Below are 21,865 nucleotides of genomic sequence, written 5' to 3' on the forward strand. Positions count from 1 at the left end.
GGGTTATCGTTGCTACATGCAGGACAGCTGATGACAAAAGGTGTATACTCAGTCATAAGAAGAGACTACGTGACAGTGCCATGTATCACTCTGTTTATATTATGAGCGACAAGCCACTGCAACAGAGGATCATGGAGTCTAATATGAAGGTGATTGCCGAGACGGTTGGAAGAGGCTGCCTTAGGATGAATGGCAGTCGAGTGGAGAGGGTGGAGTTTCAACGCAACGACAGGCGCGGGGATCGTCACAGTCAACGTGACAACGGTCCACTTCGCAGGCAGGACGATCGTGGCTCGCGAACACGAGGAGATCAGCATGCACGTGGCAATGTTGATACACAGATATCACGTGATCACCACCGGGCCAATCAGGACACTGGACATCACTCGGATGAAGGTCATAGGTGGGAGCATGCACGCGGGAGAGCTAGGAGAGCCAATCAACGCCACTCTGACTAGGCCCGTTGCGGGTTCTGGAATGTGACGGGCTGGAGTGTGGACACTACTTCTGAAAACCATACGCTTCGTGAAACATTTGTACAACATCTTGATGTGGACATCCTAGGTTTAGCAGAAACGCACTTAATAAATGATAATAAAATAAAAGTTGATGGCTATACGTATTTTGGACAGAACAGAACACACATGCATCGTAAAGCCCGACGGGGGTCGGGTGGTGTTGGTTTCCTTATTAAGGACTCTTTCATAGATAAATATACAGTGAGTATTTTAGACAGTTCAGTGGAAGGTATTTTGTGGATACAGCTTACGCATAAGACGTTTTCTAACTGTATATCTACGTACTGCGTATGTTATCTTCCTCCTGAAAACTCAACGAGAAATGTGGACTCCTCGACATTTTTTGACTCACTATTAACCCAAGTTTTTAAATATCAAACTCAAAATATTAAATATATATGTGGTGATTTTAATAGCAGGTGTGGTGAAATGTGTGATTTTATAGAAGGGGTGGACATTCTACCCAATAGGCATGTTATAGACACTGTGGTGAATGGTAATGGTCGTTTGTTTATAGACTTTCTCATTAATGCCAATGTTTGTATTGTTAATGGGCGCAACGATTCTGCTACCTCTGATTTTACGTATATCTCCTCTAGTGGTTCGTCTGTGGTCGATTACTGTTTAACTTGTTATGAACAGTTAGATAACATTTCCGATTTTCAAGTAATCAGACCCACGGAGCTGATTGATTGGGCTAAACTGGCCAGTGTTGTGGACACTCAATGTGTGTTGAAATTAGACCACTCAGTATTAGTATGGAAGTCATCGTTACAGGCCTGTTGTGATTACCCCGATACATTCGATCACCTGACGACTGGGGTTGGAACTCTGAAATGTGACACAACGTGTGTGCCTGATAATTTCCTAGCCGGAACCGAGGTGCGACATGCTATCAAAGTTATCGTGGACAAGCTCGAAATGTCAGCCTCTAACCAATGCGACGTGGATGAAGCGTGTACTTCTTTTACAAACTCTGTAATGCAGGAAATGTTTGACAAACTACCTACAAAACGTGTCTGTTTCGACTCTAGGAATGGTAACAAGAAAAGAAGAACTAAAAAGCCTTGGTGGAATGAGGAACTTTCTCAAAAGTGGAATGAGATGTGTGCTGCGGAAAGAGAATGGTGTAAAAATCATGGGTCCAGTAGAAGGAATCTTAAGTGTAATTATGTGATGAAACGTAAAGTGTTTGACGCTGGTGTGAAGAAAGCCAAACGGGCATATACTCGGGAGTCTTTGGCGGAGCTAGAGACAATGTGTGATGCTAACAGTAAAGATTTCTGGAAGAAGATCGGGAAGGTGGGAGTTGGTTTTAATAGGAACAAAACCATTCCAATGGAAGTTAGACTTGACGATGGTTCTGTTTCGAAGGATAGAGCGGTTGTCATGGAAACGTGGAGGAAATCCTACTCAACTCTGTTAAACGTCAATGCAAGTGCCACGCCCACAGAGACACAGCCCGAGAGTGATGACTCCCAAGCTAACGCAATACTTAACACGGATATCACTCTGGAGGAAGTCTACTCTGCTCTCTTACATGCAAAGACTGGGAAGGCTGTTGGCTATGATGGAATACCGGTTGAAGTACTGCGGAACGAGCAAAGTCTATTGTTTTTATATAACCTATTTTATACGTGTTTTAAAACGGCACAGATTCCGAGTGACTGGGGTAAAGGAATTATTAATCCGATACCAAAATCAAGTTCTAATGACCCCCGTGACCCACTATCTTATCGAGGAATAACTATCACTAGCTCCCTTTACAAGCTCTATTGTTATATCTTAAATAATAGACTAAGTTCGTTTGTTGAATCCAGTGACCTGTTGATGGATGAGCAGAACGGGTTCAGGAGGAAGAGGTCTACCACTGAGCACATATATACTCTTACCTCTCTGATAGAAACAAGGAAATCACTTGGGAAACAAACTTTTGTTGCTTTTATTGATTTCAGCAAAGATTATGACAGCATTGACAGAGGTCTACTGTGGAATAGGTTGAAAGACTACAATATCAGCGGTAAAATGTATAATGCTTTAGTCTCACTGTACGAAAATGTGCAATCGTGTGTGCGGATAAATGGTTGTAGCACTGACTGGTTCAATGTCACCTGTGGACTGAGACAGGGCTGTCTTCTTTCTCCCCTACTATTCAACCTCTTTGTGAACAATCTTATCAGTGTTATGAAGGAACTTGGAATCGGCGTTTCCATTGATGGTCAGCAACTTTCTGTTTTAGCCTACGCCGATGACATTGTTCTTTTAGCGGAGACTGAAAGTGATCTCAATGTACTTCTGGATGTACTTGATAAATGGTGTGTGAGGAATAGACTGTCAGTCAATCCAGCTAAATCAAAAGTTGTGCATTTTAGAAGTCAATCTATGGAAAGAAGTGATGTTGTCTTTAGATGTGGTGCCACTGATCTGGAAATTGTAGATTGTTACACTTACCTGGGATTGCTGTTAACGGAGTTTTTAGACTACAATAGGATGGGAAGGGCAGTTACAAGTTCAGCTAGCAGAGCACTCGGACTGTTAATCTCTAAATCTAAAATCTTAGGGGGTATGCTGTATGACACATACACCAAACTGTATGATGCTATGGTCTGGTCAACTATTGACTACGGTTCGGCAATCTGGGGTCCGTATACAATCCCAGGAGTGAATGCTGTTCACAACAGAGCCATGCGGTTTTTCCTTGGAGTGCCTAAGTTCACACCTAACAGTGCGGTAATTGGGGAAATGGGCTGGACCCCTCCGTGTGTTCGCCAATGGTCAAGTGCTACCCGTTTTTATAAACATCTGTGCAATACTTCCCCGGATAGGCTGACACATAGAGTTTTCGAGTGGGCCAATGACAACGCGGGGAAGAAGAAAACGAACTGGAACCTGCGAGTTCAGAAACATTTTAAGAAGTTTGACCTGGAACATTTTATTCCGCCCGACAATAGCTTCCACACAAATTTTATCGTCTCTGAAGTTTCAAAGTGCAACATGAATGTTTTTATAGAGCAATGGAAAGCTGATTTACAACGGCCTACAAGTAAGAGTGGATCAGGGGGTAACAAGCTCAGACTATATCACTCCTTTAAAACAGAGTTCCGAACAGAGTCCTATGTTAAAAGTTCGATGGCTAAGCACCAGAGGAGCGCCCTGGCTAGAATGAGATGTGGTGTAGCCCCTTTAAAGCTAGAGACAGGAAGATACGAAAACCGTCCTCTTGAGATGAGAACATGCTTCCACTGCAACGACACCGTGAAAGATGAGAAGCACGTACTACTTCATTGTCCACTCTATAGTCATCTACAACAAAACCTTTTAACAAAATCTATAGAAACGCATCCTAGTTTTAGTTCTTTAAGCGATAAAGATAAAGATCTTTCATCCTCTCCTGCCCTGATATCATGTTTGTAACTGCCAGAACCTGCTCTATTTTACTCGAAGAGAGAAGAAATTTTATTTATAATAATTAGTCGTTTATGCTTGATGTAATGACGCATGTTATGCTTCTATTCTATGTGTGTTTTGCTTTGTATATTGATATTTTAGTAAGTCTCTCATAACCCTTTTGGGTGGCTCGTATATTTTAATCCTTTTTTTTTAACATTGTAAAATTTATTGTAATATATGAGGTGAGACTGGAATAAACTATCTGTCTGTCTGTCTGTCTGTCTGTCTCAGTGAAGGAGACGCGTGTCCTTAACACCCCATCAGGACTGTCACAAGAGCATCCAGTGCAGGACAGCTCGTTCGCCAGCTCCTCCTTTCATACCAAATGGCAAATCCCCTGCCCCATTACGATCGGTCTCCGTCACCTCACGACTGTTATGATTCAATGAGAGAGACAGCGTATGTTCTAACACAATGCAGCTCCTAATCTACTGTAACTGCAAATCCTTTAACAGATATGCACACTTTTGCTTTATTTGGGACATAGTTGTGGAGGAAGATTGCGTCTGTAGAAAAGTTGTTATGTTGTACATAAGAAAGAGAGGTCATTTTACCCTTGAATTAGTGCCATATAACCAGGCTTGTGTCACATACATTTGGCAAGACTACACACAACGTTTGCAGAGACATTGGCCCCGAATAAGGTATTGCTGAAATATCAATCACTGCCTGTACGTTCCCATGATATCCGTGCCTGAGAGCATGCACATGTAACAAATCACAAATAATGTCCACAATGCACAACAGAGAATAAGGATATAAACTGGACTCACATTTGGTTCTGCATCATGACGTTACATCTTCTGCACAAAGCGATCCATTGTTTCTCTTCTCGTTCATGACGTCAGCAAAGGTATGAACGTGTAATTAACACATAAAGTGGTTCAATTAGCGTCTCCTACTCCCCCTCCCCACCAAATAAAAATAAAAACAAAACTCTTACTCTAGCCTGGCAATGAAAAGCAACATAAATTTAATCTTCTTACGAACGTAACACATTTCATCCTGGCAATTCATGTTGACGTCAATTTTAAAACGAGCTCATGCTGTTTTATATCGTATGACCATCCAGAATTAACATATAATTGTGTAAAATAATCTGAGTTTGTGCCCAGTTACTGCCTACTTCTATGAAGTTATTGTTCACCTTCACTTGTACCAGTGGTGGCCATAAAACAGATTTATTGCAGCAGTGGAGTATATAAGAGATCGTCGACTGAGGCACATCACCACTAGTACTTGTTCCTGACATCCAACATGGCAGCTCTTGCGGTACTTCTCCTGCTATTGGCGTGCTCAGTCCAACTGTCCTCCACCATACAGGTCCCTCGGGAGACGGTCCAACAGCTATACGGGGTAGCCAGCAGGTATCCAGAGTGCACCAGCATCTACTGGAGAAGACCGCGATATGCCAGAGGCATCGTTTTTGTTTTGAGAAGCGCATGCAGAAAGGATGAATACACTTTCCGGTCGGCCATGAACAACCTCCAATGTTCTGACATAACGACTGCCGTTTCTCGGTCCTGTAGTCGAAAGTACAGCAGGTTTTGGGCCACCAATTTGGTATGTCGGTTTGCCAGGAAGGTCAACGAGCGCTGTGAAGACAGAAGCCCTTTCTGTAAACTCGCTATCTCTCGACTATCTCAAACAGGGGCTGGCATAACGTGTGAAGGGTACGAACGCTATTGCAAAAGCTCCAGTTCCCAGATCCGATATTTCTTTAGAAGTGTATGTCGACTGATTGACCAATTCTATTCTCAATGCTGTGGAGACAATCCAATGACCGAACAAACACCTACACCTGCACCAGTGACAACGACATTAGAGGTCTCTACAACTGAGTCGCCGACAACTACTCCAACCACAACCGAAGTTCCAATGACAGACCCAACAACAACTACACCGGAACCGACGACAACGACAACAGAGGTCACTACAACTGAGCAGCCTACAACCCAACCCGCCTCCACTACGCCAGGATCAACCCTGCCAGAAGTGGCGGATAAAACATTCTGTAAGTACTTTGTCAGTTTGCTCTACTTAGAGATTATGTGCGATTCGTCCGATGGATATATGTGTACTCGGTCGTCTATTCATTTTCTAGAATACTCGCATATCAGCTGATTTGCGTGAATTTATTGTACGATAATGTAATTCTGATTTCTGGTAGTATCCAAATTATGTAGCATTGGAGACTGGTCTGTGTTGCATCTGTGAAAGGTAAAACGATGTATAGTCAACACGTAATGTACTTTTTCCCATATGAATCCACAGTAACCGCTTGCCAACAACAATGTGTTCGCAACGATCTGGTTGGTTCCCCGTCCCTGTGTACACAAGGAACTCTCCCCGAGTCCTGTAACAACCTTGAAGCTCCGGCGACTGATGGCTCGTACACCTGCTGCCAAGGTTAACAACGGTGAGCCTTAGAATCAAATGTTATAGGGTTTACATCGCCATCAAACAAAGTTCTTCATGAATCGATTGGAACACGGCCATGCTTCAAGACATTACATAGAAATGTGTATCAGTTCAAACAATCAGAGGACCGGAAAGGTTTCGTTTTTAATCACCAGTTGTGAAGTAGATATATCTTTGTCAATCTACTTAACTCTTGATCCCCGCATATAGTAGGTTTTTCAGTAGAACATGGATATAGCGAAATTTAGATCCCTATTCGCTATACACATTTGTCCTCCATCTTGTAGTGTAGAGATTTAGAGCCATATATACTGAGGACACAAAACGTTTTACTTGTACATTGATATAACATTAAAATTCTGAATTTATCATTCACAGACATTAGCTAGAACATCTTTAACAATCACAACAATCTCAACAATATGTAACTTAAGCACTATTACAATTAAAATCTAAATGACCTACCTTAAATGTCAATTAATTTGCCTTAGTCTGCAAGATGGGACCATTTAAGGGAATGTTCTCACTTGACCATTTGACCATTGGTTGGGATCATCTACATCTTTGTGATTGGCAGCTCTTAACTCTTTTCCGGGCGGGGCCAAAATCAGTAGACACAGATTTTGCAAGAATAGATTCGCGATTCTTAATAATGGAACTGAGAGTGAATAATGGAATGCCAAACTCGAAAGCGATGGTTGTGTCACATTTTACACCTGAATCTATAGCCTGAATTATCTGAAGCTTGGTGTCAAAGATGATAGCTTTACGTTTGCCTGCCATAGTGACGAGAGTGAACCAGTAAAAGTTTTCATCGCGATGTGTTTCGTATGCTGATTAATAAATGACCACCAAACAATCTTGATTCGCCGCCAACAAGGTTGATGTATACTGTAAAGCTTAGGGCAGAGTTGACACTGAGTGAGTCCGCCAATGACGTCGTTAATTGGGTCTTTGGGCAGTAAATCAGTTCGCAACAGCGGTTAATTCGCTACTCACAAGATTGTTTTTCGCGTATAATTTTAATGATGACTGTTGACCGAATAATGTGTTCGCTATATCCGTTTGTACGCTCTATCCTTGTTCTCTATATCCATATTTTACTCTATTTTGTATCTGTTCCAGGGGTTCATGTTGATGCCAAAGCAATATATGCTTCAAATATTTAGTTAGAGAAAGCTGCTATGATACCCGTTAACTAGTCTCATATTTAATACGGATATTGAATATTGTTGATGGCTATAAGCTAGTCAGTTTTCGAGTAAGGTAAGTTTGGGTCAACTTGGAATAATATTTATTCTCTTAGAGCTCTACTCGCTGATTTTCTTGATTTACTGTTGTATATACGTTTGGTAACCATTGGCGCGGATAAATTTACAAATTAGCAGCGGCCGATACAAAACACATTTATTTGACCATTCACTGTCAGCATCGTCACATTGTAAAGATTGTAATGCATATTGTGTCCAGTTTGTGGACTTAGTCCGAGTTCTTTTGTGCGTATGAAAATATATGTACTGTTATTTGTGTCTCTTAGGTTTAAAGATTCACTTTTAGCGAGTGGGTGGGTGTGTTTTTACGCCGTTTTAGCAATAGCCCAGCAATAAAAGAGTAGGGGACACCAGAAATTGGATACACACATTGTACTCATGTGGGAAATTGAATCCCAGTCTTCAAGGCGTGACGAGTGAATGTTTAACCAATAAGCTATTCAACTTCCCCAGATTTACTAAGACGTCCAAGTTATTTTGAAGATAATGAATGCGTTTGTAGCTAGCAAAACCTGGAAGTGAGTTTGTAGTTTAACTGGGTGTCTATATTTCAGTGAAAGTCTTCCCAACTGAACCGAACGATGAACTCTATCCGAATTTCATTTTCAACATTCGGAAAAGTTTTTGAAAAGTAAACCAGCATCCTCTTACGAAGGAGAGTTTCGTCCGTATGCAGACTGATTGTGGACATCAGCACTGTCAGCATTGGCAGAAGCCATGGTCATTACCACAGCACCGTTGCAGGCAAATATCAATGTACATGTACATTTCGACAAGAACTCTTCTCCTTCGCGAAACTTCCAAAATAAATCTTGTAATGCAGCAATTTGTTTTCTGTCTTCACTTCACGTTACATGTCCAGTTACGAACCTGCAAACCAAGTTGGCTTCATACGAGGTCGTAGTGTATATCTGTGATTCCAACTTGTTAATTTGCATATCATTGTGTTCGTATAGTCGTAGGAAACCAGACACTACATTGTGATTAATCAGAAATAATGATCTTAATAGTTATTTAATGTCATCAGTCCCCATGGTCCTTAGCATGGTGATCTACCTTCAGTTGTTGGTGATATGTAGCCCGTATTTTATATTGCTTTGTCCACATAGTGATATTGGTTTTAACTTTCCACCCTAGTTTTAAATTGTAACTGTCATATTCTAGTTCTTTTACTATCCTTTCACGACAGGTCAGGTTTTCATGAAAGACATATATTCCATTTCAGTATTAAATGCTCTCGTCACGATATGGTTGGTATAGAGAGCTTTGTAAAGTTAGGGTAGGCAAAGTATTGGAGCACTAGTTTAGATGGTCGAATGCTTTCTGTCGTACTTGTGGCTATTCAAATTTTGATTCTTTTTGTAACAGCCGTGTGGGTGGAACAGCAAATATAGAATAATTTTGAACAAACACTTGGCTAATCCAAGAATTGGCGGACTTTTTGCTTGTAATTTGGGCCGGGGAATGATTTGACCTGCTTCAATTCCGTCTCCACCGACATATTCCTTCATCATTTCGTACAAATATTGTATGTATAATTCCCCAGTCGACGCACACCATATACCACGAATTGATAACTGCTGTTAGAATCCGGCTGGAGTTACCTTTTAGCTTACTCACGATATTTAAACCTGGATCCTCAATGGCGCCATCTTGAATGGACAACCTACACATTAAGGAAGAAACAGCGAGATACCACAGACCTAGCAAGTAGATGCGTCCTTTCTACAGAGATCTTTTCTACATAGAATGAAGTCAGAATAGGGATTACGATGAGCTACAGGCTTACGATGAGTACATTCATTCGCCCACTTATTCATTTATTTCGTTCATTCAAATTCGCTCTTTCATCTCTTCTCATTATTGTGCATTTTGTAGGGTGTAACGTTCACGATGAAGTATACCGTTTGGACATTGTCACATGTCATCACGTCATGCTTCATTAGACCCTTGTCCTTAACACCCCATCAGGACTTTCACAAGAGCATCCAGTGCAGGACACCCATTGCCTTTACACTCCACTGGGACTGCCACAAAACACCCATTGCAGGACATCCAACTCTTTCATATCAAACCTGGACTGTCACACACCCCCAATGCAGGACACACGTTTCTTTTAAATTCCACCATAACGTTCAAACAAGCCCACTTGAAATACATCCACCTCCTTCACACCCTAAAAGAACTGTTACACAACCTCCACTGCAAGGCACCCATCACCCATCACACTCCACCAGACCTGTCACACAACACCGAGTGCAGGACTCTCATCTCTTTCACACCCAATCAGGACTGTCACACATCCCCCACTGCAAGACACACACCGTCTTAAAACGGACGTGCGGGCGTGCGAGAGCGAAACAGACGACGTTTTGGCAACATTGAATAGCCCGGTATTATTCAGCCACGTGTTTGTAAAGAATGAGTGTGGTGTTTCGCTTAAGACTAACCACAGGTCTTTCATATGTAATGATTAAAAGAGTAAAAAAATATGAGTTTATTCGTTCTTTAAGGACTAGACTCTGTAGTCTAAGCATCTGTTGATGGTGGTGTATTCTCACGTCATGTATGTGGTATTGCAGTAATTGATCCTTTGTGTCAGTGTGCCAGCTGAATCGCTGGAACAGAAGTTGTTAAAGCACGCATTGTATCAACGTTTGCTGGCAGATTGGCCAGCACTAATTGGGAAGTATATCCCATGGGCACCCGTGACAAAAATCATGGAAAAATCACGGACCTCGTGCAGACGCGAAAGCAGTATGAGGACAAAGTATCATAATTGTTAACTGTCCCTCGCGAGCAGAATGTTCGTGCCCTTGGTATTCCTGGCAATGGGCATTTACCAGCCTAAAATATACTCGAATCATCACATTTATTTGTTTACAGAAGTTTTTTTATTTGAGTGAGTGAGTGAGTGAGTTTAGTTTTACGCCGCACTCAGCAATATTCCAGCTATATGGCGGCGGTCTGTAAATAATCGAGTCTGGACCAGACAATCCAGTTATCAACAACATGAGCATCGATCTGCGCAATTGGGAACCGATGACATGCGTCAACCAAGTCAGCGAGCCTGACCACCCGATCCCGTTAGTCGCCTCTTACGACAAGCTGAGTCGCCTTTTATGGCAAGCATTTTTTTTAATTGATGTACATGTATTTAAGTTCAATCATTCGTTCGTTCATTCATTCGCCCACTTATTCATTTAGTTCATTCATTCAAATTCGTTCGCTCGTTCATCTCTTCTCATTATTTTGCATTTTGTAGGGTGTAACGTTCAGGATGAAGTAGACCCTTTGGACATTGTCACATGTCATCAGGTCATGTTTCATTAGACGTCTTTGTAAATGTCATTGTGTGAGGTTTGACCAGGAAAGCCGAGCTACCTCACATTTGTCACCGGTACACAAAGTAAGCGAGCTCCCGTTGCCTACTCGGGTACTTCGCCTTGTGATCCCTATTTGATTCGTCGCAGTGTGGGTTCGAATCCAAGATGGGACCTAATAAGGACATTTGAGTTTAAATCATTTTTAATCTTGATGTCATTTGAGTTTAAATCATTTTTAGTCTTGATGTCCAATGATGCTGCTACATGTGATTTGTTTCACTTCAGAAAACAAATTCACGCTATCAACAGACTGGCGGTAACTGAATGTTGCTTATCACCCCCTGAATTCAACGTACAGTCGAGCACATTTGAAATATTCTATATCTAATCAATGGTGTGGTTTAATCGCATATTAAAGTCTTAGGTTGGTTCCAGATTTTAGAGTGGAGGTATTTTCGCTCCTCTGTTCAAACTGAACAATATAATGCCTCTTTCTCTTTAAATGTTATGAGTTAAATGTGTGAAAGCACAGAGGTACTCTACAACAAGCAGAATATTTGTTCAACAGTCATTAATGCAGAAGTATATTGCACGACAGCGAAGGTACTTTTATTGTGTCTCAATAAGCGTTGTGAAAAGCTTTGGATATGCTGGCTATAAATAAGTTTGTTTGAGTGAAGAATGGTGTGCACTGGGAATTATACAATGTAATAAAAACTATGTATGATGTTTGATAAAGTTTATAAGGCATAAAAGTGACAAAACCTAATTAGATAGATACTTTTGACGATGAATGCAATGGTATGATGCACCATTACACATTCTTAGTAAAGTCCAATGTCTGGTACACTTTTGCTTGTGTCTCATCAGGGATTCGAACCCGCACCCTAATCGTCAGCACACAAAGTCAGGCGCCTACATAACTCGCTCAGCCACCTGGATGGGCCCCTACCTAAAATGTACTAGAAAGTGTAATCCCAAATATGGCAAAGTGTAATCGTAGCTTTAGGCCGTGGGAGTCGTACCAGTTTACACTTATCAGAAGGGTAGACAAAGTACACGTATCTTTGATGGGCATTCTAGAAGTTGAGTGGATGAAGAATGAGGACTATGATTTACATATATATACAACCAGCAGGTGTATTGTACCACACTGAATGTGACTGCGGCGACACCTATGTTGGTGAAACCCCCAGACCCCGGAAGCACAGACTCAAGGAACACCACACCTCACTTAGAAAACAGGACTCAAATCAGCCATTGCCGACCACATCAGAGACCACCCAGACCACTCCATCAACCGGAACAACATCAAAATCTTAGAAAAGAACCAATCAGGCTACAAAGTCCGCACACTACAAGAGGCACTCCACATCAAGAAGATTGAACCGGCGATCAACAGAGATGGGGGCTACCAAATTCCACTCACATATCATCACTTGTTAAAATAATTCTGTACATCAACCCACTTTGTTGTAACAACATCCTACTGGCTTCCCATCAGTTTGTATACATCAACCCTATCATTGTATAAACAACTCATTTTCTTCTCATTTATTGTAACAACAATTCATGTATATATTCACTCCATAAATATAATACCCTGTACAATTTGCTTGACAAAGTCATTAGTATCTATGTGGAAACGTCGCACTCACTGAATACAAGTTGTATATCCATAAATCATAGTCCTCATTCGACAAAGTACGCAGTCTAGACTACCAGGTGTCCGACGTCCATTTATTGAGGAAGTCGCCGTGGCTGAGCGGGTTAGTCGTCTGACTTTGAGTGCTGGCGGTTTGGTCCCTGACTTTGATGGGGCAGGTACGATTCCCGGATGGGCCTCAACCAAAAAAGGTACTAGCATTTGTACTTTACTAAGACAGTGTAATCCCAAATATGACATATATTACATTTCACCACTTTCGAAATAGCATTGTGGTATCATAATATTCTGTACTTGGGTTTAATTCTCGCGAAATAAAGCACCCGGGAGAAAGAACCCAGTCAGAACTGTTGGTTGTGCACGAAGACGATTCATTGGATGGTTCATTTGTCGATACGCTAAGGGATTTTTATGTGTATATAGTGATGATTTGTTTAACTGGCATTTTAGAAGTATGGTGAGTAATAAAAAAGTGAGATGTTTTTTTATTGACAACAACTTCTTTTATTGTATATGATGCGACGTTTTGGTATGGATTCATCTACTGTTGTCAAGCACATCCTTCCAGAACTCTTACACAACCCTCACTGCAGAACACCCAACTCCTTCACACTCCTCCTGGATTGTCACGACACCCATGACGTTTACACTCCACCACGACTGTCACAGCAGGTCAAGGTCAGAGAATAGTGTGGTGGTCTTTCTCATGAGAGCCAATTTTTTTCTGTGAATTTGTGACTTTTAATGCAGTGTAATTGCTCTAAGAAGTGACAGAAGACGGGTGAAACCCCGGAGAAAAGGATCTGCGGAAGATTCTACCCGATAGACTCTTATCTTGAGTGAAAAGTGAGTTTTTATGGATCTACCCGCCTCCCAAGATTTTGTAAACACAGTAATGGCGTCGCCGGTAGCCACCTCGGTCGCTCAGACAAGACTCCGCACTGCTTGTCTCTCAGTCCTAGATGATAAAAAACGTCCCCTGGATGAAGACACGATTCTCATCTCCACCAAGAAACAGAAGGGTGCAACTGATTCTGATGAGAATATTATACATGTGAAGGGTGATAGGTGTGAGCAGGGTGAGTGCACGAAAACTGTGTCAGATGTATTAGATGCCATAAAGGACATGAAAATATACTTCAATGAAAGGTTTGCCTCCATGGAAAAGCGAGTTGAGAACAGGTTTTTCGATATGGAAAAAAAAATGTTTGACAAATTTCAGTCGGTCCTAAAGGAAGAAATAAATTCAGTTAAAGAAGATATAGACTCACGATTCACTGATGTAAACAGTGAAGTAAACCGCTTGAAAGAAAATCATAATGAGCTTGAGCAGAAGGTTGAACGAGAAGTCAGGAATTGTAAGTCCTATGCTGAAGTAGCAGGCTCGCAGTCGATGTGCTATCGTAACATTGTCTTTAGGAATGTGCCTGAATCCAGAAATGAGAATGTGATCAACAAAGTGAACGGTGTGATCAAAGATGGTCTCCGGTTAGGGGAAATTAACATTGAGACAGCTGAAAGGAGGGAATCTCAGGGGTCAAGATATCCAGGGGTTATCGTTGCTACATGCAGGACAGCTGATGACAAAAGGTGTATACTCAGTCATAAGAAGAGACTACGTGACAGTGCCATGTATCACTCTGTTTATATTATGAGCGACAAGCCACTGCAACAGAGGATCATGGAGTCTAATATGAAGGTGATTGCCGAGACGGTTGGAAGAGGCTGCCTTAGGATGAATGGCAGTCGAGTGGAGAGGGTGGAGTTTCAACGCAACGACAGGCGCGGGGATCGTCACAGTCAACGTGACAACGGTCCACTTCGCAGGCAGGACGATCGTGGCTCGCGAACACGAGGAGATCAGCATGCACGTGGCAATGTTGATACACAGATATCACGTGATCACCACCGGGCCAATCAGGACACTGGACATCACTCGGATGAAGGTCATAGGTGGGAGCATGCACGCGGGAGAGCTAGGAGAGCCAATCAACGCCACTCTGACTAGGCCCGTTGCGGGTTCTGGAATGTGACGGGCTGGAGTGTGGACACTACTTCTGAAAACCATACGCTTCGTGAAACATTTGTACAACATCTTGATGTGGACATCCTAGGTTTAGCAGAAACGCACTTAATAAATGATAATAAAATAAAAGTTGATGGCTATACGTATTTTGGACAGAACAGAACACACATGCATCGTAAAGCCCGACGGGGGTCGGGTGGTGTTGGTTTCCTTATTAAGGACTCTTTCATAGATAAATATACAGTGAGTATTTTAGACAGTTCAGTGGAAGGTATTTTGTGGATACAGCTTACGCATAAGACGTTTTCTAACTGTATATCTACGTACTGCGTATGTTATCTTCCTCCTGAAAACTCAACGAGAAATGTGGACTCCTCGACATTTTTTGACTCACTATTAACCCAAGTTTTTAAATATCAAACTCAAAATATTAAATATATATGTGGTGATTTTAATAGCAGGTGTGGTGAAATGTGTGATTTTATAGAACGGGTGGACATTCTACCCAATAGGCATGTTATAGACACTGTGGTGAATGGTAATGGTCGTTTGTTTATAGACTTTCTCATTAATGCCAATGTTTGTATTGTTAATGGGCGCAACGATTCTGCTACCTCTGATTTTACGTATATCTCCTCTAGTGGTTCGTCTGTGGTCGATTACTGTTTAACTTGTTATGAACAGTTAGATAACATTTCCGATTTTCAAGTAATCAGACCCACGGAGCTGATTGATTGGGCTAAACTGGCCAGTGTTGTGGACACTCAATGTGTGTTGAAATTAGACCACTCAGTATTAGTATGGAAGTCATCGTTACAGGCCTGTTGTGATTACCCCGATACATTCGATCACCTGACGACTGGGGTTGGAACTCTGAAATGTGACACAACGTGTGTGCCTGATAATTTCCTAGCCGGAACCGAGGTGCGACATGCTATCAAAGTTATCGTGGACAAGCTCGAAATGTCAGCCTCTAACCAATGCGACGTGGATGAAGCGTGTACTTCTTTTACAAACTCTGTAATGCAGGAAATGTTTGACAAACTACCTACAAAACGTGTCTGTTTCGACTCTAGGAATGGTAACAAGAAAAGAAGAACTAAAAAGCCTTGGTGGAATGAGGAACTTTCTCAAAAGTGGAATGAGATGTGTGCTGCGGAAAGAGAATGGTGTAAAAATCATGGGTCCAGTAGAAGGAATCTTAAGTGTAATTATGTGATGAAACGTAAAGTGTTTGACGCTGGTGTGAAGAAAGCCAAACGGGCATATACTCGGGAGTCTTTGGCGGAGCTAGAGACAATGTGTGATGCTAACAGTAAAGATTTCTGGAAGAAGATCGGGAAGGTGGGAGTTGGTTTTAATAGGAACAAAACCATTCCAATGGAAGTTAGACTTGACGATGGTTCTGTTTCGAAGGATAGAGCGGTTGTCATGGAAACGTGGAGGAAATCCTACTCAACTCTGTTAAACGTCAATGCAAGTGCCACGCCCACAGAGACACAGCCCGAGAGTGATGACTCCCAAGCTAACGCAATACTTAACACGGATATCACTCTGGAGGAAGTCTACTCTGCTCTCTTACATGCAAAGACTGGGAAGGCTGTTGGCTATGATGGAATACCGGTTAAAGTACTGCGGAACGAGCAAAGTCTATTGTTTTTATATAACCTATTTTATACGTGTTTTAAAACGGCACAGATTCCGAGTGACTGGGGTAAAGGAATTATTAATCCGATACCAAAATCAAGTTCTAATGACCCCCGTGACCCACTATCTTATCGAGGAATAACTATCACTAGCTCCCTTTACAAGCTCTATTGTTATATCTTAAATAATAGACTAAGTTCGTTTGTTGAATCCAGTGACCTGTTGATGGATGAGCAGAACGGGTTCAGGAGGAAGAGGTCTACCACTGAGCACATATATACTCTTACCTCTCTGATAGAAACAAGGAAATCACTTGGGAAACAAACTTTTGTTGCTTTTATTGATTTCAGCAAAGATTATGACAGCATTGACAGAGGTCTACTGTGGAATAGGTTGAAAGACTACAATATCAGCGGTAAAATGTATAATGCTTTAGTCTCACTGTACGAAAATGTGCAATCGTGTGTGCGGATAAATGGTTGTAGCACTGACTGGTTCAATGTCACCTGTGGACTGAGACAGGGCTGTCTTCTTTCTCCCCTACTATTCAACCTCTTTGTGAACAATCTTATCAGTGTTATGAAGGAACTTGGAATCGGCGTTTCCATTGATGGTCAGCAACTTTCTGTTTTAGCCTACGCCGATGACATTGTTCTTTTAGCGGAGACTGAAAGTGATCTCAATGTACTTCTGGATGTACTTGATAAATGGTGTGTGAGGAATAGACTGTCAGTCAATCCAGCTAAATCAAAAGTTGTGCATTTTAGAAGTCAATCTATGGAAAGAAGTGATGTTGTCTTTAGATGTGGTGCCACTGATCTGGAAATTGTAGATTGTTACACTTACCTGGGATTGCTGTTAACGGAGTTTTTAGACTACAATAGGATGGGAAGGGCAGTTACAAGTTCAGCTAGCAGAGCACTCGGACTGTTAATCTCTAAATCTAAAATCTTAGGGGGTATGCTGTATGACACATACACCAAACTGTATGATGCTATGGTCTGGTCAACTATTGACTACGGTTCGGCAATCTGGGGTCCGTATACAATCCCAGGAGTGAATGCTGTTCACAACAGAGCCATGCGGTTTTTCCTTGGAGTGCCTAAGTTCACACCTAACAGTGCGGTAATTGGGGAAATGGGCTGGACCCCTCCGTGTGTTCGCCAATGGTCAAGTGCTACCCGTTTTTATAAACATCTGTGCAATACTTCCCCGGATAGGCTGACACATAGAGTTTTCGAGTGGGCCAATGACAACGCGGGGAAGAAGAAAACGAACTGGAACCTGCGAGTTCAGAAACATTTTAAGAAGTTTGACCTGGAACATTTTATTCCGCCCGACAATAGCTTCCACACAAATTTTATCGTCTCTGAAGTTTCAAAGTGCAACATGAATGTTTTTATAGAGCAATGGAAAGCTGATTTACAACGGCCTACAAGTAAGAGTGGATCAGGGGGTAACAAGCTCAGACTATATCACTCCTTTAAAACAGAGTTCCGAACAGAGTCCTATGTTAAAAGTTCGATGGCTAAGCACCAGAGGAGCGCCCTGGCTAGAATGAGATGTGGTGTAGCCCCTTTAAAGCTAGAGACAGGAAGATACGAAAACCGTCCTCTTGAGATGAGAACATGCTTCCACTGCAACGACACCGTGAAAGATGAGAAGCACGTACTACTTCATTGTCCACTCTATAGTCATCTACAACAAAACCTTTTAACAAAATCTATAGAAACGCATCCTAGTTTTAGTTCTTTAAGCGATAAAGATAAAGATCTTTCATCCTCTCCTGCCCTGATATCATGTTTGTAACTGCCAGAACCTGCTCTATTTTACTCGAAGAGAGAAGAAATTTTATTTATAATAATTAGTCGTTTATGCTTGATGTAATGACGCATGTTATGCTTCTATTCTATGTGTGTTTTGCTTTGTATATTGATATTTTAGTAAGTCTCTCATAACCCTTTTGGGTGGCTCGTATATTTTAATCCTTTTTTTTTAACATTGTAAAATTTATTGTAATATATGAGGTGAGACTGGAATAAACTATCTGTCTGTCTGTCTGTCTGTCTGTCTCAGTGAAGGAGACGCGTGTCCTTAACACCCCATCAGGACTGTCACAAGAGCATCCAGTGCAGGACAGCTCGTTCGCCAGCTCCTCCTTTCATACCAAATGGCAAATCCCCTGCCCCATTACGATCGGTCTCCGTCACCTCACGACTGTTATGATTCAATGAGAGAGACAGCGTATGTTCTAACACAATGCAGCTCCTAATCTACTGTAACTGCAAATCCTTTAACAGATATGCACACTTTTGCTTTATTTGGGACATAGTTGTGGAGGAAGATTGCGTCTGTAGAAAAGTTGTTATGTTGTACATAAGAAAGAGAGGTCATTTTACCCTTGAATTAGTGCCATATAACCAGGCTTGTGTCACATACATTTGGCAAGACTACACACAACGTTTGAAGAGACATTGGCCCCGAATAAGGTATTGCTGAAATATCAATCACTGCCTGTACGTTCCCATGATATCCGTGCCTGAGAGCATGCACATGTAACAAATCACAAATAATGTCCACAATGCACAACAGAGAATAAGGATATAAACTGGACTCACATTTGGTTCTGCATCATGACGTTACATCTTCTGCACAAAGCGATCCATTGTTTCTCTTCTCGTTCATGACGTCAGCAAAGGTATGAACGTGTAATTAACACATAAAGTGGTTCAATTAGCGTCTCCTACTCCCCCTCCCCACCAAATAAAAATAAAAACAAAACTCTTACTCTAGCCTGGCAATGAAAAGCAACATAAATTTAATCTTCTTACGAACGTAACACATTTCATCCTGGCAATTCATGTTGACGTCAATTTTAAAACGAGCTCATGCTGTTTTATATCGTATGACCATCCAGAATTAACATATAATTGTGTAAAATAATCTGAGTTTGTGCCCAGTTACTGCCTACTTCTATGAAGTTATTGTTCACCTTCACTTGTACCAGTGGTGGCCATAAAACAGATTTATTGCAGCAGTGGAGTATATAAGAGATCGTCGACTGAGGCACATCACCACTAGTACTTGTTCCTGACATCCAACATGGCAGCTCTTGCGGTACTTCTCCTGCTATTGGCGTGCTCAGTCCAACTGTCCTCCACCATACAGGTCCCTCGGGAGACGGTCCAACAGCTATACGGGGTAGCCAGCAGGTATCCAGAGTGCACCAGCATCTACTGGAGAAGACCGCGATATGCCAGAGGCATCGTTTTTGTTTTGAGAAGCGCATGCAGAAAGGATGAATACACTTTCCGGTCGGCCATGAACAACCTCCAATGTTCTGACATAACGACTGCCGTTTCTCGGTCCTGTAGTCGAAAGTACAGCAGGTTTTGGGCCACCAATTTGGTATGTCGGTTTGCCAGGAAGGTCAACGAGCGCTGTGAAGACAGAAGCCCTTTCTGTAAACTCGCTATCTCTCGACTATCTCAAACAGGGGCTGGCATAACGTGTGAAGGGTACGAACGCTATTGCAAAAGCTCCAGTTCCCAGATCCGATATTTCTTTAGAAGTGTATGTCGACTGATTGACCAATTCTATTCTCAATGCTGTGGAGACAATCCAATGACCGAACAAACACCTACACCTGCACCAGTGACAACGACATTAGAGGTCTCTACAACTGAGTCGCCGACAACTACTCCAACCACAACCGAAGTTCCAATGACAGACCCAACAACAACTACACCGGAACCGACGACAACGACAACAGAGGTCACTACAACTGAGCAGCCTACAACCCAACCCGCCTCCACTACGCCAGGATCAACCCTGCCAGAAGTGGCGGATAAAACATTCTGTAAGTACTTTGTCAGTTTGCTCTACTTAGAGATTATGTGCGATTCGTCCGATGGATATATGTGTACTCGGTCGTCTATTCATTTTCTAGAATACTCGCATATCAGCTGATTTGCGTGAATTTATTGTACGATAATGTAATTCTGATTTCTGGTAGTATCCAAATTATGTAGCATTGGAGACTGGTCTGTGTTGCATCTGTGAAAGGTAAAACGATGTATAGTCAACACGTAATGTACTTTTTCCCATATGAATCCACAGTAACCGCTTGCCAACAACAATGTGTTCGCAACGATCTGGTTGGTTCCCCGTCCCTGTGTACACAAGGAACTCTCCCCGAGTCCTGTAACAACCTTGAAGCTCCGGCGACTGATGGCTCGTACACCTGCTGCCAAGGTTAACAACGGTGAGCCTTAGAATCAAATGTTATAGGGTTTACATCGCCATCAAACAAAGTTCTTCATGAATCGATTGGAACACGGCCATGCTTCAAGACATTACATAGAAATGTGTATCAGTTCAAACAATCAGAGGACCGGAAAGGTTTCGTTTTTAATCACCAGTTGTGAAGTAGATATATCTTTGTCAATCTACTTAACTCTTGATCCCCGCATATAGAAGGTTTTTCAGTAGAACATGGATATAGCGAAATTTAGATCCCTATTCGCTATACACATTTGTCCTCCATCTTGTAGTGTAGAGATTTAGAGCCATATATACTGAGGACACAAAACGTTTTACTTGTACATTGATATAACATTAAAATTCTGAATTTATCATTCACAGACATTAGCTAGAACATCTTTAACAATCACAACAATCTCAACAATATGTAACTTAAGCACTATTACAATTAAAATCTAAATGACCTACCTTAAATGTCAATTAATTTGCCTTAGTCTGCAAGATGGGACCATTTAAGGGAATGTTCTCACTTGACCATTTGACCATTGGTTGGGATCATCTACATCTTTGTGATTGGCAGCTCTTAACTCTTTTCCGGGCGGGGCCAAAATCAGTAGACACAGATTTTGCAAGAATAGATTCGCGATTCTTGATAATGGAACTGAGAGTGAATAATGGAATGCCAAACTCGAAAGCGATGGTTGTGTCACATTTTACACCTGAATCTATAGCCTGAATTATCTGAAGCTTGGTGTCAAAGATGATAGCTTTACGTTTGCCTGCCATAGTGACGAGAGTGAACCAGTAAAAGTTTTCATCGCGATGTGTTTCGTATGCTGATTAATAAATGACCACCAAACAATCTTGATTCGCCGCCAACAAGGTTGATGTATACTGTAAAGCTTAGGGCAGAGTTGACACTGAGTGAGTCCGCCAATGACGTCGTTAATTGGGTCTTTGGGCAGTAAATCAGTTCGCAACAGCGGTTAATTCGCTACTCACAAGATTGTTTTTCGCGTATAATTTTAATGATGACTGTTGACCGAATAATGTGTTCGCTATATCCGTTTGTACGCTCTATCCTTGTTCTCTATATCCATATTTTACTCTATTTTGTATCTGTTCCAGGGGTTCATGTTGATGCCAAAGCAATATATGCTTCAAATATTTAGTTAGAGAAAGCTGCTATGATACCCGTTAACTAGTCTCATATTTAATACGGATATTGAATATTGTTGATGGCTATAAGCTAGTCAGTTTTCGAGTAAGGTAAGTTT

General features: G+C 41.7%; 2 protein-coding genes across 2 annotated transcripts; both read left to right on the forward strand.

Annotated features, from left to right (window-relative positions):
- The first annotated feature begins 5,225 nt into the window (after window positions 1-5,225).
- Window positions 5,226-6,382, forward strand: LOC137299072 (uncharacterized). The gene is made up of 2 exons (XM_067831561.1): window positions 5,226-5,982; window positions 6,243-6,382. Exons 1-2 carry the CDS (start codon window positions 5,226-5,228, stop codon window positions 6,380-6,382), a joined length of 897 nt encoding a protein of 298 aa, XP_067687662.1.
- A 13,045-nt stretch (window positions 6,383-19,427) lies between these two features.
- Window positions 19,428-20,584, forward strand: LOC137299071 (uncharacterized). Its single transcript, XM_067831560.1, has 2 exons — window positions 19,428-20,184; window positions 20,445-20,584. The coding sequence occupies exons 1-2, from the start codon at window positions 19,428-19,430 to the stop codon at window positions 20,582-20,584; spliced, it is 897 nt and encodes a 298-aa protein (XP_067687661.1).
- The last annotated feature ends 1,281 nt before the right edge of the window (window positions 20,585-21,865 follow it).

This window comes from Haliotis asinina, chromosome 10 (genome assembly GCF_037392515.1).
Source record: "Haliotis asinina isolate JCU_RB_2024 chromosome 10, JCU_Hal_asi_v2, whole genome shotgun sequence".
Taxonomy (NCBI): Eukaryota; Metazoa; Mollusca; class Gastropoda; order Lepetellida; family Haliotidae; genus Haliotis; species Haliotis asinina.

What these genes read in the sequence shown, in the direction of transcription:
- LOC137299071 (XM_067831560.1), top strand. Translation starts at nt 19,428, where the DNA reads ATGGCAGCTCTTGCGGTACTTCTCCTGCTATTGGCGTGCTCAGTCCAA. An exon ending in AGTGGCGGATAAAACATTCT is followed by an intron (nt 20,185 to 20,444) that starts GTAAGTACTTTG and finishes ATGAATCCACAG; the next exon opens with TAACCGCTTGCCAACAACAA.
- LOC137299072 (XM_067831561.1), top strand. Translation starts at nt 5,226, where the DNA reads ATGGCAGCTCTTGCGGTACTTCTCCTGCTATTGGCGTGCTCAGTCCAA. An exon ending in AGTGGCGGATAAAACATTCT is followed by an intron (nt 5,983 to 6,242) that starts GTAAGTACTTTG and finishes ATGAATCCACAG; the next exon opens with TAACCGCTTGCCAACAACAA.